The sequence below is a fragment of the Mercurialis annua genome, linkage group LG5, assembly GCF_937616625.2.
Source record: "Mercurialis annua linkage group LG5, ddMerAnnu1.2, whole genome shotgun sequence".
NCBI classification, from domain to species: domain Eukaryota; kingdom Viridiplantae; phylum Streptophyta; class Magnoliopsida; order Malpighiales; family Euphorbiaceae; genus Mercurialis; species Mercurialis annua.
In genome coordinates this window covers 51,658,154-51,674,228 of record NC_065574.1, presented here as the reverse complement: position 1 = coordinate 51,674,228, position 16,075 = coordinate 51,658,154, and the positions used below count along the sequence as shown (strand labels likewise).

General features: G+C 27.2%; 2 protein-coding genes across 3 annotated transcripts in view; one reads left to right on the top strand and one right to left on the bottom strand.

Moving 5' to 3' along the window:
• Positions 1-2,116: 2,116 nt before the first annotated feature.
• LOC126681222 (MLP-like protein 28) overlaps positions 2,117-16,075 on the top strand; it is a 42,377-nt gene continuing 28,418 nt past the window's right edge. Inside the window, exons 1-2 of one of the 2 annotated variants that reach the window (XM_050376708.2) lie at positions 2,117-2,409; positions 3,244-3,963. In XM_050376708.2, coding sequence (XP_050232665.1) covers positions 2,223-2,409; positions 3,244-3,533 — 477 coding nt within the window. In that variant the 5' untranslated portion in view covers positions 2,117-2,222 and the 3' untranslated portion in view covers positions 3,534-3,963. Of the gene's footprint in view, positions 2,410-3,243; positions 3,964-16,075 lie in introns of those variants that run through there. The other variant, XM_050376707.2, reaches the window with a different exon arrangement.
• LOC126681225 (MLP-like protein 28) lies at positions 14,624-15,895 on the bottom strand. The gene is made up of 2 exons (XM_050376711.2): positions 15,673-15,895; positions 14,624-15,110 (listed from the first exon to the last, which is right to left on the bottom strand). Exons 1-2 carry the CDS (start codon positions 15,857-15,859, stop codon positions 14,842-14,844), a joined length of 456 nt encoding a protein of 151 aa, XP_050232668.1. The 5' UTR covers positions 15,860-15,895; the 3' UTR covers positions 14,624-14,841.

The following is a 16,075-nucleotide window of genomic DNA, read 5'->3' as shown; positions in this document are numbered from 1 at the left end:
TAGTGATAATTTGATCTTTCAATTATAATTTACAACAAATAAATCAAATTCTTATATCTGATCTAAATTCAAAAACACAATCTTCAATTTAAACTTAAATAACTCTTTCTAAATTGATATAAAAAGTCAATTGTATAAAAATATTATTCGTGAAATCAAAATTATTAACCATAAAAAGATATGTGAAATGATTTTTTATATCCATAACTTTGATTATGTTGTCAAATATATCCTTAAAATATAATTTGGACATTTTGGTCCTTTAATTTTATAAATTGGGACAAACATGTCAAAGGCCCAAATTATATCTATTTTTAGAATTTATTTTTATAAATTTTTAATTGTATAAATGATTATTATACACAATAGATCTTAAATGTAAGTTTAAAAAGAGTTATATGGGTTTAAAATGATAATTATGCACTCTAAAATATGTTTAAATTAAGGTTCGATATATTTATTCCAATTTGTAAAATTAACAAATCAAAATGTCCAAACTGTGTTTTAGATATATGAAAAAAATGATCAATATTGTGCATATTAAGAGCCATTTCAAAAGTAGGTTTAAAATAAATATCAAATATATTTATCATAAATCACAAAACTGACGGATTAAATTGTCACAAATATTTTTTAGAATATATTTATCATTTTATAAAATACAGGCTTAACCCATCGTTGGGTCCCTACTTTGACGTTTTTGCACATAAAATTCATACATTAAAATACCCCATCATTAAGTTCCTGCACTTTAATTTTATCTTTAACGTAAATTCTTATGTTAGCGCTTGTAGTACACACGTCGTTTATGAGAGTAGAAATTTATTTTTGTAGTTTGATATATAACAATTGATTCCCTGCACTTTTAATTTATACAAATAAGGTCCATGGACTTTTATATTAAAGAAATGAAATCCTTGTAATTGTTTTTCTAGAAATATAAACCTGAATTTATTTTATAATCAAATATCATTGAAAAAATATATAATTTACTTAGTCAATAAAACAAGACATTTATGCAATTTAATTAATTTTTTATAATGTTTTAAATTAAATTAATAAAAAAATTATAATTTTTTTAAGGATATTTTAACTTTATTTTTTTAAATTAATATCCTATTTTTTATTAATTTTTATAAACGATCACTTTATCAAAATAAATATGATTTAAATATTAGAGTATATATCATAATGAGGTCCTTACTCGACATATATTTTTAAAAAAATTAAATTAAGGCGACTAAAAATATTTTATTAAAAAATTAGAAACCCATTTCTACTTCCGCCTTATATGTCACCTCTATAAATGGATGTAGCCAGCTCTGTCTTGTAAGTTTGAATAATCAAAGTTGACATATATTAGGATCGACGTCTGTTTACACCACCTCTAAGTGTGATTTTATTATATTATTTAAAAATAAAAAACATCAGTATAAAATATTATTTTAATAATTTAATAAATACATATTAAAATTAATTTTATTTCTTTGAGTAAATTTTACTTTTTAAAATAAAAAATTAAATTCACTTTTATTTTTTAACATAATGAAAAAATTAATTTTTTTTATTTAAAGCTAAATAATAATAATTTAAATATTTAATAAGAACAATTTAAATATTCAATAAAATAATAATTAGAAAAATATTGATTTTGACGTTATTATTTAAATATATTAAATTCATAGCAATTAAAAAAATATAAATTTTAATATTATAAATCTAATTTTAATTTGGTTAAATTAAAAATTAATACATATTTATATGCAATCTTTACATTTAAAAGTGCAGGGACCTAAAATAAAAAAAAAGTACGAAGATCTGAGAATGAGTTATACTCATGGAAAATAAAGAAAGATTAACAGTGTCAGCACTCGTCTTAACAGAGGGACCTCATAATAATGGAAGTGAAAGTATAAGGATCTAATGATGTGATATTGTATGCAAAAACTTTAAAGTGCAAGAATCTGACGATGGATTAAGCCTAAAAAATGTATTTTAACTCTTTTTTTTTTGGTTCAGAAAATGACTGCTTCACAATGTAAGACTTAATCTTAGAGAAGATGATAGCAAGAATAAGAAATAATGACTTGAAGGTAAGGGCAATTATGTTATTTTTTTCCATAAACAGAATATTTCAAATCTATATAAATGCAAGAAGATCAAACAGGTTTCTTCAGCAATATTTATTAGGAATTTCTTAAATATCTACAGAAAACAAAGTAATGGCTCTGGTCGGAAAGTTAGAAGGCGATGTGGAGATCAAAGCTCCGGCAGAGCTATTCCATAATGTTTTTAGTTGCAGACCACACCATGTTAACATTATGAGCCCTGACAATGTACAAAGTGTTGATCTTCATGAAGGTGAATGGGGTAAGCATGGTAGCACCATCTGCTGGAATTACACTCATGGTATGTGCACCATTACGCAACTTTTATTTTTGTAATTTATTTTGATAAAAGATAGATAAGAAGATCTTATATATCCACAACTAAAATTTGTTTACAAAATTTATCATCATTTTTCAAAAAAATTTAGTTTAATTCATTATTTTTAATATCATAGTCAAATATATCCATATTTGGAGCTGATGTCGCACGATATTATAAATACCGTTTGAGATATATTATATACACGTAGACGTATAACGTTGCTCTACTTTAGTTCTAAATGAGTTGTGAATATATCTCGCAAACGTTGCAAAAGTGATGGACAAAACAAGCAAAGTTTAAAGATCATGGTATGTTTGGAAAAGGAGTTATAGTTGGGGTAGATAAATTCATTCTTCCAAGATAAGAAAAATGATCGTTTGGATGTTCTTTTCTTTCATATTAGTTATTCAAGCTCCTTTTCTGTTTGGCAAAACCCATACGGAGGCTCCCTCTACTTTACCATTTTTGTTCGAGAAGTCCCTACACCAAAGTTCGTCACGTCCGGGTCCTTATAATTTGCAGAATCACATTTTGATATTCCTTTTTGTGGTTTTTTTAGTCCCTCTATTTACAATTTGTGATTTTTACGGCACACAAAAAATGACTTAAAAGATTATAATTTATAATTTGAAAGATTGAAAGAACAAATGAAGTAAGTAGAGGGACTTTACGAATAAAAAAAATACAAGGGATACCTGAACAAAAATGGTCAAAATAGAAGGGGCCTCCGTATGGGTTTTGCCTTTATGTTTTTATGATGTAATCTCCATGTATTTAGTAATGACATACTAATGTTTTTATGAAAATGATCAGATGGAGAGACCAAATATGCAAAGGAGATTATTGAAGAGATAGATGATGTGAACTTGTCAACAACTTTCAAAGTGATCGAAGGAGATCTGCTGAAGGAATACAAGGAATTCAGGTTTATAGTTAAAGCTACACCAAAGGAAGGGGGAGGCAGCTTGGTGCACTGGACATTGGCTTATGAGAAGTTGCATGAGGCTATTTCTGATCCTCAATCATTGCTCGATCTCGGTCTCCTTACCAGCACGCATGTTTGCTCTCACCTCACCCAAAATGAAGTAGCCCAACCCAATTAAAAAGTGACCGTAATTACCATCAATTTTTACGGTCTTCATTTTAAATATACCAGAATTTCTTATCTAAACCGGACTAATAAATGATATATGGACCTAATTAATTAAATATATATATATATATATATATATATATATATATATATATATGTGTGTGTGTGTGTGTATTTTACCTAGTGTGTGTTATTGTGTATTTTACCTAGGGTGTGTGAACTCGAGTAAATCTCAAGGCTCAAACTAGATGAATTTGTTACTAGTATGGGTAAACTCGGGCTAAGTATCTCGGGGCTCATAACTAGCTCTATTTGTACGTACGTTTATGTGTTTGTTCATATGATACAATGGATATAAGAATCAATACAAGTAATAAGTACTTGTACTAGATCATCAGGATTTAACAATCAAGGATTAAGGTTTCATTTGGAGACTTGTATCTGGTTGCATTGTGTAAAACTGTTTATACATCGTTTTGTTTTGGTAATTGCTCCAAAAATCACAAACTTTCGCGTGTTTTTGGTATTTGACACGAACTTTTAATTTTGACATATAAATATACGAACTATCAATTTTTTGCATACATAACACGAGCGCCATTTATGACATAAAACGGCACCGTTTTTGACCTAAAACGGCAACATTTATACCTAAAACGGCACCGTTTTTCACCTAAAATAGAAACTTGGTCATATATGCAAAAAATTGATAGTTCATGTATTTATATGCCAAAATTAAAAGTTTGTGTTAAATACCAAAAACACGCGAAAGTTGGTGATTTTTTATGCATTTAAGCCTTTTGTTTTTATATACTCATTTGTAAATTATGAACTCACTCGGTGTTGACCCCCCCCCCCCCCCACCCACAGTGTTTCCTTTCAGGTAGCATTCTTTTGGTATATCGAACTTCTGTTCTAGTTCAGAAGTCCGTCTTTTTGGTAGTATGTATAGAAGACGATGTCTCGTTAGCGTTGTAGTAGTGGTGTCAAGACCTAGTTGTACAGTGGTTTATTTTGAAGTGTGAGGACCCAATGGTTTGCTGATATGGTTTTATCATGTTGCCAAACTCTGATGTGTGAATGAACATATGTTTAAATTTTGGTTGGGCATCTCCACTTAACTTCAATTGGTTTTAAGATAGAATCTAACACGCTATCAGAGTCTTGTCAATTCACACAATTTGAATTTGGTCCGACCCATATGAGATGCGTGAGGGGGGACTGGTTGTTCGGCCTGAACACGCTACGCGTGAGGGGGAGTGTTGAAGTGGGAATCTCATATTGATTGTGTGTGTGAATGAACATGTGTTTAAATCTTAATTGGACACCTTCACTTAATACCAATTGGTTTTAAGATGGAATCTAACCAGAGTAACATAATTTTGTGTTTGTAATCATTAATTGAGATTGAACAAGAGCATTTGGAGGACTCATAAACAATGGGTATATATTCTATTTGTTTTTTTAATCCTTTTACTGTGTCTTTCTCTATTAATTTTGTGATTGCTTCAGACTAAGTGACGAGTAGCTAAATCTTTTGATTGGAGCTGACATTGAATTATGTTGTTTTGAAGTATTGAAGTATGTTTGTGTTGTTGGTTGTGTGTATTATTTATTATGCTCAATATAGGTAATATTTGGCCAAATAAACCATGGTTTGTAACTAGGATCTTGACTCAAGGGAACTTTGTTCTAAATAGACTTGATAATCGATAATCTAAAATGTTTAATAACATATGAAAATGAGTTGAGCAATTAGATGTCCCTATGGTGTATTATTAGGTGAGATTAGTTCATTAATTTAATGAGCAATTATGCGAGAGTGAGTTGTCTATTAATTTATTAGTTTAGTTGAACCTTTGCGATCTCTTTGACTCGAGAGAGCGGAGTTTAATGCCTTAGAACAATTCAAACCACACAACAACGCGTTAATTATACTTCAAGGTTTAAAGGGTGGCGATATTTCCAGATCAAGTTTTTATAATGTGAGCAATTTTTAAATTTTTGACATTTTTATCCTTTAATGATTAGTCAACTGTTTCCTTCTTTTATTTGTTTTCTTATTTTTACTTTTAGATTAGCTTTGTTTGATAATTAAAAAAAAAACACCTAAACTTGACTAATTTATCGCAGTAATCTCTTTTTTACTCAAACAAAACCTTAGAATAAACCTGTAAAATTAATCTCCAAACGGCATATCCATTCACCGTATTAATTAGCTATCCTAATTTTTTTTTTGTACTCTTTATTAATGACTCCTTAGTAATAATATGAAATGAAAATGCACTACAACTGCCAATATATATCTTACATGTTGTTTAAAAAAAAAAAAGATTTATGCATTTAGGGCCGTTTGGTTCAAGGTTGGGAATCGGAATCGGAATGAGAATCGGAATGAAAAGGAATGGAAATGAGAATGATTGTTTTCATTTTTTATTTGGTTCAAAATTAGTGTGTGGGAATGGGAATGGGTACAGGCGAAACATTCCTCCTAGTGTAAGAGATGATGTAGCTATATGGTTGCCGCCGCCGATGGGGTTCTATAAAGTAAATTTTGATGGAGCAATAAATAAGGATTCTCGCATAGGATCTATTGGTTTTGTTGTTCGTGATTATACAGGTACAATTATCTTGGCTGGGGCTCGACGATTTCCTGGCATAGTGGTCCCAATTGTAATAGAGGCTTTGGCACTTCGGACATCAATGGAGGAATTGTTGCGGATAGATCATCAGAAATTGATCTTTGAAGGGGATTGTCAGATTCTAATTAATGCAATAAATTCCTCCTCTAGTGAAGACAGAGATGCCGGAGTTATCTTAGAAGATATATTTAACCTAGTTTCTAATTTTTCGGAAATTAGGTTTCAGTTTGTATCTCGTTCTTGTAATTGGGTAGCCCATTCGGTGGCTAAAAAAGCCCTTGTTGATGACTGCTTCTGCAGATCTCATCATTTTATTCTGGAATGGCTCACTCGTGCTTGTTGAGGAGTCATTCATACTTCTCATTGTATTGATCGTATTGATATAATGAAAATTAGCCTTTGCAAAAAAAAAAAAAAAAAAAGAATGGGAATGGGTAAAGTTTAATAAAAAATTTATTTATTAAAAAAATTTATTTATTAAAAAAATTTATTTATTAAAAAAAAAATTTAAAAAAAATTTATATAATTTTTTTAAAAAAAATTAAAAAAATTAAAAAATTAAAAAAAATGAAAAAATGAAAAAAATTATTTTGAAAAAAAATTAAAAAAATTATTTTGGAATAATTAAAAAAATTATTTTTTAAAAAAACAAAAAAATTATTTAAAAAAATATCAAAAAAGCTTTTTTTTTTATTTTAAGTATGTTTTTTAAAATAAATATTTTAAAATAGTTTTTTTAATAATTATATATTTATTATTTATTATTAAAATATTTTGTTAAATTTTGATTCTCATTTCCAAAAGTCCATTCCCATGGGGTTGGGGGGGGGGGAATGGGTGATTCCCATTAAAAGGGTAATCACATTCTCATTTCCTAATATAATTTGACAAAACAAACACGAATAATGAAAATTATTCTCATTCCCATTTTCATTCCCCTCTTTTTATGGCGAACCAAACGGCCCCTTAATAGAAAAAAAATATGTCTTCTCAAAAAAACATGAAAAAAGACATATCAAACGCACTGTGATATTGTATGCGTTTGAGCCGTAAAATAAGAGCTTAAAAACATTAAGTTACCTAATATTTTGATGAATGAATTTATATCAGAAAATTTAACCTGCAGTTTATCAAAGAGAAAACAAACAAATAATTCATGTTTAATTGTTTGTTAATTACTTAAAAAGGATAATTCATGAATAAAAGAAATAAACCAAAGAAGGAAATAATTGACTAATCACATAAAAGGATAGTAATGTCCAAAATTTAAGAATTGCTCTGACTTCATAAAAACTTGATCTGAAATATCGCCACCCAGATTTAACATAACAAAAATACCAATTCCCAATTGTTTTTAAGAGAAATTCTTAGGTAGACTCGGTCTACCACGTCATCCGTAGACTAACCTATCACATTATGACACGTCATTAAAATGATGGCAATCTTGTAATATTACTATTCAAAAGTGTAAATAAATAAAAAAACGAATTTACAAGACTGCCATCATTTTAATGATGTGTCATAATATGATAGGTTAGTCTACGGATGACGTGGTAGACCGAGTCTACATAAGAATTTCTCTGTTTTTAATCCATAGTTTTCACACAAATTGCTTAGTTTTTAATCATAAAATCTACAAAATTTAATTTTAAATATTTTTATTTATATTTTTCAATTAATGAAAGATGATCTATTGACTTTTGATAATATTTATTTATTTGGACGACAAAGATGGAATATTCAAAACAATATTTCTCGTATTAGTAGTTCTGTTAGAGCATCTCCATTGCATGTTGTATTTTTTATGCTATTTTTAGCATAAAATAAGATAAAATGCTACATATAGCACATATTATTAAAATTTGCTCCATTGCAAAATGCTAAACTAAATGCTAAATTTATAGTTTTATAAGTGATTATCATTATTGATGGCAAATCTGTAAATAATTTAGATATAATAAAATTTAGCATATGCTAAACTTTCTAACAAATTTGGCACAAAGTTTAGCATATGCTAAATTTAGCACATGAAATAGAAGTGCAATGGAGATGTGCTTTTTATACTAAATGCTAAATTATAGCATTGTGAGGTATTTTAGCACTAGAGTGGAGATGCTCTTAGGTGCCACATAAATTAAAAGCTAATATTGTTGTAAAAATAAAATATATAATTTGATAATATTTTTAAAAATTATACTAAAATATTTCATGTTACGGGTTTAAATTTAATAAATTTTAATTAAATACAATATTAAATAAAACATTTTGAAATTATTATACATAGTAAAATAAGAATAACTATACAACATAATGGTTGCGCCACGTCATTCGTGCAACAAACCAATGATACGTTAGCCATGCGCAAATGTTTAATGATAAAAAAATAAGTAATAAATAAAGATTCTCTATCGCAAATGATTATTGGCTTGTTGTAAAAATGACATGACACATCCGTTATGTGGGATAAACACTCGTAAAATAAATTAACTGCAACATTGAATAATTTTAGAATGATTAATTGATTGGGTCATGCACTATTATCTAGAATTAATTAGATTAAAAGTAGCAGTTATACTAATCTCTAAAAAAAATCAAAATATTGTTTCTGGAGATTTTGACTTTGTTGTCTTTTATAATACTTCAAGTTTATTAAATAAACATCTCCTATTATCCACCGGCAAAACATGGTCGACAGCCACTTTTAATTCATAATACAGTTCATAATTGAAAATGATAATATTGTTTTTAAAATAGTATTATCTACTGTCACTATTATGAACTCAACAAAATGTAAATAAGGTAAGCAAAATATGAAATCTTTACAAGACCAAGTAAAATAGAGTAGCAAAATCGTGGTGATAGGAACTGATTTAGATTAATTTATTGCATTTGGGTTTGACATTATATTTTTTAGAAGAAAACCTGAATCATGAACAATTTTTATATAAAATTATTTCAAAATCAAATCAGATCCGATTAAGATGGGAATGAAAAAGCCAGCATGCTGTAATTCATAAGTAACAATAAATTATACAAATTAAAGTATAAGTAATCTTAAATGAAAACTAACTAGTACTACTTTCATAGTTGACCCAACTTTTTTTATAAGATGGACACAATGCTATAAAAATATATAAGATGGATAAAAGTGTTTATGCCATTTATGCCATGTTATGTTTATAACATGCCAATGAGCATTTGCGATAGAAAATAATTTAATTATTATTTATTTTTTTAATCATTAAAAATTCCACATGATTTCGCATAATTGGTTTGTTATACGAATGGCATAGCGCAACGGTTGTATTGAATAATTTTCCGGTGGACAATATTGACAGAATATAAAATTCGAGGTGGATGTACTATAAATTTTAAGATGAAAAAAGTTTATTAAAAATATTCAATATTGAGCAGTGGACAATTACCCACAACACCCTCTGAACTAGATAGTACATTTATGGATAATAGTATTTGGTGTGATTCTTTTATTTTCAGTTTATACTCGTTCCACAAAATTGTTTGATAAAATGATTTTAAATATTAATATTTTTAACAAAAACAATGAATATATCTTTAAAAAATTATGACAATTTAGTCTATAATTTTCTTTTTTCTGGTTTTCCTTTCGATCCGCTCGATCCATTGATGCCTACTATTTCCAATCTTCATTTCATTGAAATTTTAAAAAGATAGATCCACAACTTTTTCTTTTCTTAAATCTATAAAACCTTGAATCTAATGATCAAACAAACACTAATTTTTTTTGAGAGATCTAAAAATCTTATTAAAGGGGGTAAAAAAGATTTTAATTTTTATTCAAACATGATAAAATAAAAATCCCAATTCGAAAATAAAAATTTAACAAAGACTTATTAAAACAAAGAGTAGATCTATGATAATTAGTAATATATGCGGAGAGAAGATAATTTTTCGATTAGCCGAAAATATTATCTTCTTCCACCCTCAAACAAATAAAGAAGATGTGAAGTTTTTTATAAAGAAGGGAGAGCAAAATTTTAGAGAGAAATTTTTTTAATAGTAATTATCATTTTTAGTCTATAATTTTCAGTTTGTGATAAATACATCAAATCTATTTTTGCTATTTATTTTTGCAGTTGATCATTTAGGTTTAGTTTCATGACTGGTTATTTTACATAGTTGAACTTTTATTTTAATTAAAAAATTATTAAATTAATATGGTTTAAAATAAAAATTATATATTTAAAAATAAATTTAATTTGTTATATCACAAATCACAAAATTGGAAAATTAGATCGTTACAATTTAAAAATATGAATTCGTCATTATAGTTAAAAATAAAATAATTTTTTATATATTATATTTTCACAATATTTTATTAATTTTCTTTCTAAAATTAATTTATAAAAAGAATGTATTATTAGCCTCCTTTCTCTCACTTTTTTTCTTTACTAAAGTTTTTTTTTTATTAATAATTGAAAAGAAAAAACGCTGGTGAGAGAAAGAGAATTCACAACTTGGCAGAATATTATATACACTTATTTCATTGGTCATTTTATTGACCAGTGGTAAATTATTTACTTCATTATTTTAGTATTAAATTTTTCTCATTCAATAATTACATATTTAATTTCTTTTTGTAGATTTTTAACCCTTTTTATGAATTTATTTTTTAAGAAATTTTTGATGTAATTCACGGTGAATTTCTATTTTCACAGATTTAATAATGGAAAAAAATCATAATTGTTATTAATAAAAATTTCATTTTGATATTCTTTCGATCGAACTTGTTTAAAAATTAAGAAATTGTTTTTGTGATTTAAAATATTATTAAACAGGCGGATCGTCGAATTGTATATTTAAAAAGCTCTATTAATACAATGTAAAGTTATATATATAAATTTATTTTATTTAATTGAAATTTTTATTTTATAATTCTTAATGTGTTTTTTATATAATCGTTAATTATGTTATGTTTTCATCTTTCTCTATGGAAAAAGGGTTAGTAAGTCCTCAATGTTTAGTCTGTGGAACAACTAAGTCCCTCATCTCATGGAAGGTACTTTCTGTGAAGGTACATTTTGCCAACATGGCTGACATGGAAAGAATTGTTGGTCAAAACAAATCTATCTAATTTTTGTTTTAGGTCGTCTCCAGTTATTTTATTTTTCGTTTCAAAATAAAATTTATTTTATTCACTTTTCACAATTAAATGAGTTATTATCAATGTTGTCAAATACGTCCCAGACATTGGTCCAATAAAAACCGAGGGTTAAAAATAGATGTTTAATCCGAGGTTGAAAATAATAAAATGTTTAATAATTATTTATGTAATTCTATAAAAAAAATAAAATTTGTATAATAAAATTAATAGAAAATAAAATTGTTATGTAAATTATAACGAATTATTAAAAAATAAATCAAAGAATAATTTAGTCTTTTTATAAAAGAGTTTAGTTCGAGACTTCAGTAAACTCTATAAAACAATATATATGTTTATTTAGTAATTTGATTAGAAAATAAGAAATATACATCTTATCAGTTATATTATTAAGTCACTGAGTTCGAAATGAATAATATTTTAGTTTACAGTGAAAAAATTTAACTAAATCAAATAATAAAAAAATATGTAAAACCTATTGAATTTGAAACAGGTTTTTTTTATCAAATGGATTTCCGGACAAGTTGAACGGTCTGTAACTAATTTATTACATAACAATTTTAAGAGTTCCGGCCGAGTTAAGGCACCTGCTTTCGTATTTCCCGGTTGAACCGGCCAGTGCAGCCGGTTCTGATAGCAATAGTTACTATCACTTTCTATCATATTGTGAAATTGACAAAATAACTCAAAAACAAAATCACTTTAAAACAGACCTTTGTTTTAAATAGCAGTACTTAATTAGAGCATCTGGAATGACGCTCTTTATTTTATAGAATATTTTTTGTCAAATAAAGAGTATTAATAATTTTTAATATTAGTTCTCTCAAGAAAATTAATATTAGTCCAGTGGCTCTTTAATGTTGACTTTTTATCTATTTTACTTTTAGAAATAATAATAATAATAATAATATTTTCATTTACTTTTATTTATTTTATTTAACTTTTATATTAAATATAGCCAATTAAGAAAGTCCTCTGGATGAATTTGGAACTTTGGAAAGTTGGTGGCCACAAATGAATTGAATTCAATAAAAAGATAATATTTGAATAAAAAAATAACCAATATAATTTGAAATTTGAATTTTTTATCTTTTAAAAAATGAAGTATTGTCGTTTATTTTAATACTTCAAAATGATAGATTATAGGCACTCATTTATTTTTATCTTGGTTCCATTAAAAATATGATATCTTCTTTAAAAATTCATTCTGTTTATATTTATATATAAATTGTCTCTCAATTTGCGACGAAAGTAGTAATATTTATTTAATAATAATAATTAATAAAGCACCACCAAATTCATACAAATTAATTTTAATTATACATATACAAACCAAAAATGTATTATTCAAACTTCCTGATAATGTAAATCTCCATTATCAGATTTAATCAAGAAGATGATCAAACATGTTCAAACACACTGGATAAAAATACCAATAAATATCAATATGATCCTTTTCTTTTATGGCTTGAGAAGATGATTATTCGAGACTCCATTTCACAACAGCACCGCCATCATCCTTCACAATTGCTTGAACAGTCGTCTTTAAGCTCTTACAATGTTCCATTAATTCTCCTTCCAAAATGTTGAATATCACCTTTTTCTGCTTAGCGCTTATACAAAGGATAAATTTTCAATCAGGAAATAATCTAATTGGTATTTTTCGCTTCTGAGCATTGCGGAAGTTCTTGAGTTCGAGTATTCACACAACCATGCTCGTTCATCTATTAATTAAGAGAGTTTCCCATTTTTACGGTGAACATTTAAGAAAATAATATAATCTAAATTGTACAAGTTCTTATTTGGACGTCCAGTTGTTCATTAAAGCAAGTTGAAGGCCAAACTGATACAGTGAAAAAATAATGGTGAAATTTATATATACATTATTAGGCCAATATATCTTTAAAATATAAATAGGACATTTGGTTCCGTCAATTTTGCAAACTGAGACAAATATATCAAACTTTAAATTAAACCTATTTTTGACACATGATTCTCATTTAAACCCAAATAATCCTTCCTAAACTGAAATAAAAAATCAATTTGAGGTTTTAAATTTGAATATATTTGTCTCAAATCATAAAATTACTGGATCAGAATGTCCAAAGTATATTTTAAAAGACATATTTGGTAAAATAATAAAAATTACCATATAATCTTTTGTTTAATAATTATAAAATAATTTATTTATTAATTCTTTAATTCATTTGCTAGTTAGAATTTCATATAATTATTATCCTATAAATAACTAAATATAATGAAAAGTAAAGAGCTAAATAAATAACAAAAGATAATAAACAAATAACATAGTAAATACTTTAGAACGAAATTTTTCTGGGTTTTTAGATGAATTCGCATTCATTGACCGGCATAATTTACGGATGACACTTTATTGATTTTACCACATGACTTCAGTAAGATTTAAAATTTGATTAAAATTTTTCGTTGCTTTGAGCTTATTTCTGGAATACAAATAAATTTTCGTAAGAGTTTTTTATGGGTATTAATGTTGCTCAACCGGATCCTATAACAGCTTCTGAGGTTGTGGGCTGCCAGCTCGATCAAATACTGTGGCCTTCCATTAGCTAATCGAAGCATTCATACGGGAACTTGGGGATCACATTGTCGACGGCTTCAAGTCCAAAATCGCCTTATAGAAAGAATCATGGCTCTCAGACAGGTTAGTTCTCATCAAATATATTCTCTTAGTAGTATTCTAGTTTACTTTATCACAATTATGCCGGTTGCGATTAAAACACATCTAGAATGTATTGTCCAGAAGAACACAATATATAGGAGAATACAGCCCAGAATGATAATCATATAATCATAGCCGAACACCACATCAAATCCAAAACCCTAAGGCAATAAATTATGATTATTATAGCAAAATTATTATTTAGAGGATTTTGCATGGTGAAATTATTTGGCACAAATAAATTGATTTCTACATAGAGAAACCACCATACTTGGACATGAAAATTCTTAAGAAACAATTTATGATAGAGATGTATATGTCATTTTAAATTACAAAGAAAAAAGATATGACTTTTCTGAACACACTACTTGCAAACGTGCCAAATTACGTGGCAAATATTGAAATCCATTGTGTCAGTATACGTGTTCTTTCCGGCTTCAAACTCAGCAAAATTGTCCCAGAAAATAATCGGTATATCGATTTGTCAAAAGTTCAAAATTCATTACCGACATTGCCAAATTTAAAAGTTTATGTTGAATTGCAAATTAGGTCAAACTTGGTATATGAATTTGCATTTAACCCTTTATTCAACAATACAAATTAATAAAGCACCCACCAAATTCAAACAATAAAACTTTAGTTATACATATAAATACAAGCCGAACAATATTATTCACTTATACATAATTATTTAATTGTGGAAAGGTATTATTCAAACTTTCCGATAATGTATATATTCGGAATTCGAATAATCCATTATCGGATATCAAGAAGATGATCAAACATTTTCAAACACACTGGATAAAATACGAATCAATATAGATATGATCCTTCTTTTTCATGGCTTGAGAAGATGATTATCAATATCTTTGGTCATCTTCTCAAGCAAATCCAGATAACTATGAAGAGATGGGACATCTGCATGCATCTTTTCATATTCGAGACTCCATTTCACAAGAGCACCACCATCATCCTTCGCAATTGCTTCAACAGTCGACTTTAAACTCTTATGATGCTCCATCAAATCTCCTTCCAAAATGTTGAATATCACCTTTTTGTTTGCCTCATCTATCTCCACACTTTCCTTAACGCTCATAGTCTTTCCATCTAAATATTTTCCACAATTAAATCAAAAATTAACTTGGCAATTTAGTATCCTATCTTAAATTACATATGTAATTTAAAAATGTTTTTCAACGTGATAAATATTCTTTTTTATGAATACGTGATAAATATTCTTAAATAGATGGTCATGATGCAAGTAAAATAAGAATGAACCTTTATGAAAGAGAAACTGAAATTTGATGTTTAGTATTTTTTTCTAAAATAATGTGAAAGTTTAGTTTCTCGTAAGTATTTTACTCTTGACTTGGAAGTTTATCATCTGCATATATCTCGCACAGGTTCTTTGGGTTCAATAAATTAAAAGAAATAAAATAAAGTACAACCACTCCGGTCATAGATATTTATTAGGTCAAATTTATTATTATTTTTTCTCCTAAGTTTCAGTGTCCAATACCTAAATGGTAAAGAAAATCAAAATCCAGAAGTAAATAAACTTTTTGACATAATAATTAGGATATGATAATAATTTATCCTAAAAATAAATAGAAAATACTACTATCTCTTAAAAAATCATGATAATAAATTAAATATATAAATGCTTTACCTATGGTATAATTCCATTTCTTGATGGATCCAGGAGTTTCCCAGTCACCTTCGTGCACCGCAATTTCATGGATATGTTCAGAGCAAATATTGGGAATATGGTGAGCTTGGGTGCTAAATATTTTAAAGAATTGATCAGCGGATGCCTTGATCTGTACTTCCTTCTCAATCTTCTCAGTTAAATCCATTTTTTTAAGTATATTGGTAGATTGAATAAAAGATGCAACAATCCTTTCGTCTTCTTCGCTATATATACAAAGTAGCTACCCATTTAATAAAGGTTTTGGGTCCTTAAACTATAAAATTTTGATTTATCATGTCCCTTGTTTTCTATTTGTTTTTCTCAGATCTTTAAATTTTTATTTTCTGATCCATTGGATCCTCAAGTGGATATTATTTGGTTC

Bases quoted from the DNA above. Each gene is read 5' to 3' on its own strand.
- LOC126681225 (XM_050376711.2), bottom strand. From the start codon at position 15,859: ATGGATTTAACTGAGAAGATTGAGAAGGAAGTACAGATCAAGGCATCC. The intron at 15,111-15,672 runs GTAAAGCATTTA...GAAAATATTTAG, and splicing joins GAAATGGAATTATACCATAG to ATGGAAAGACTATGAGCGTT.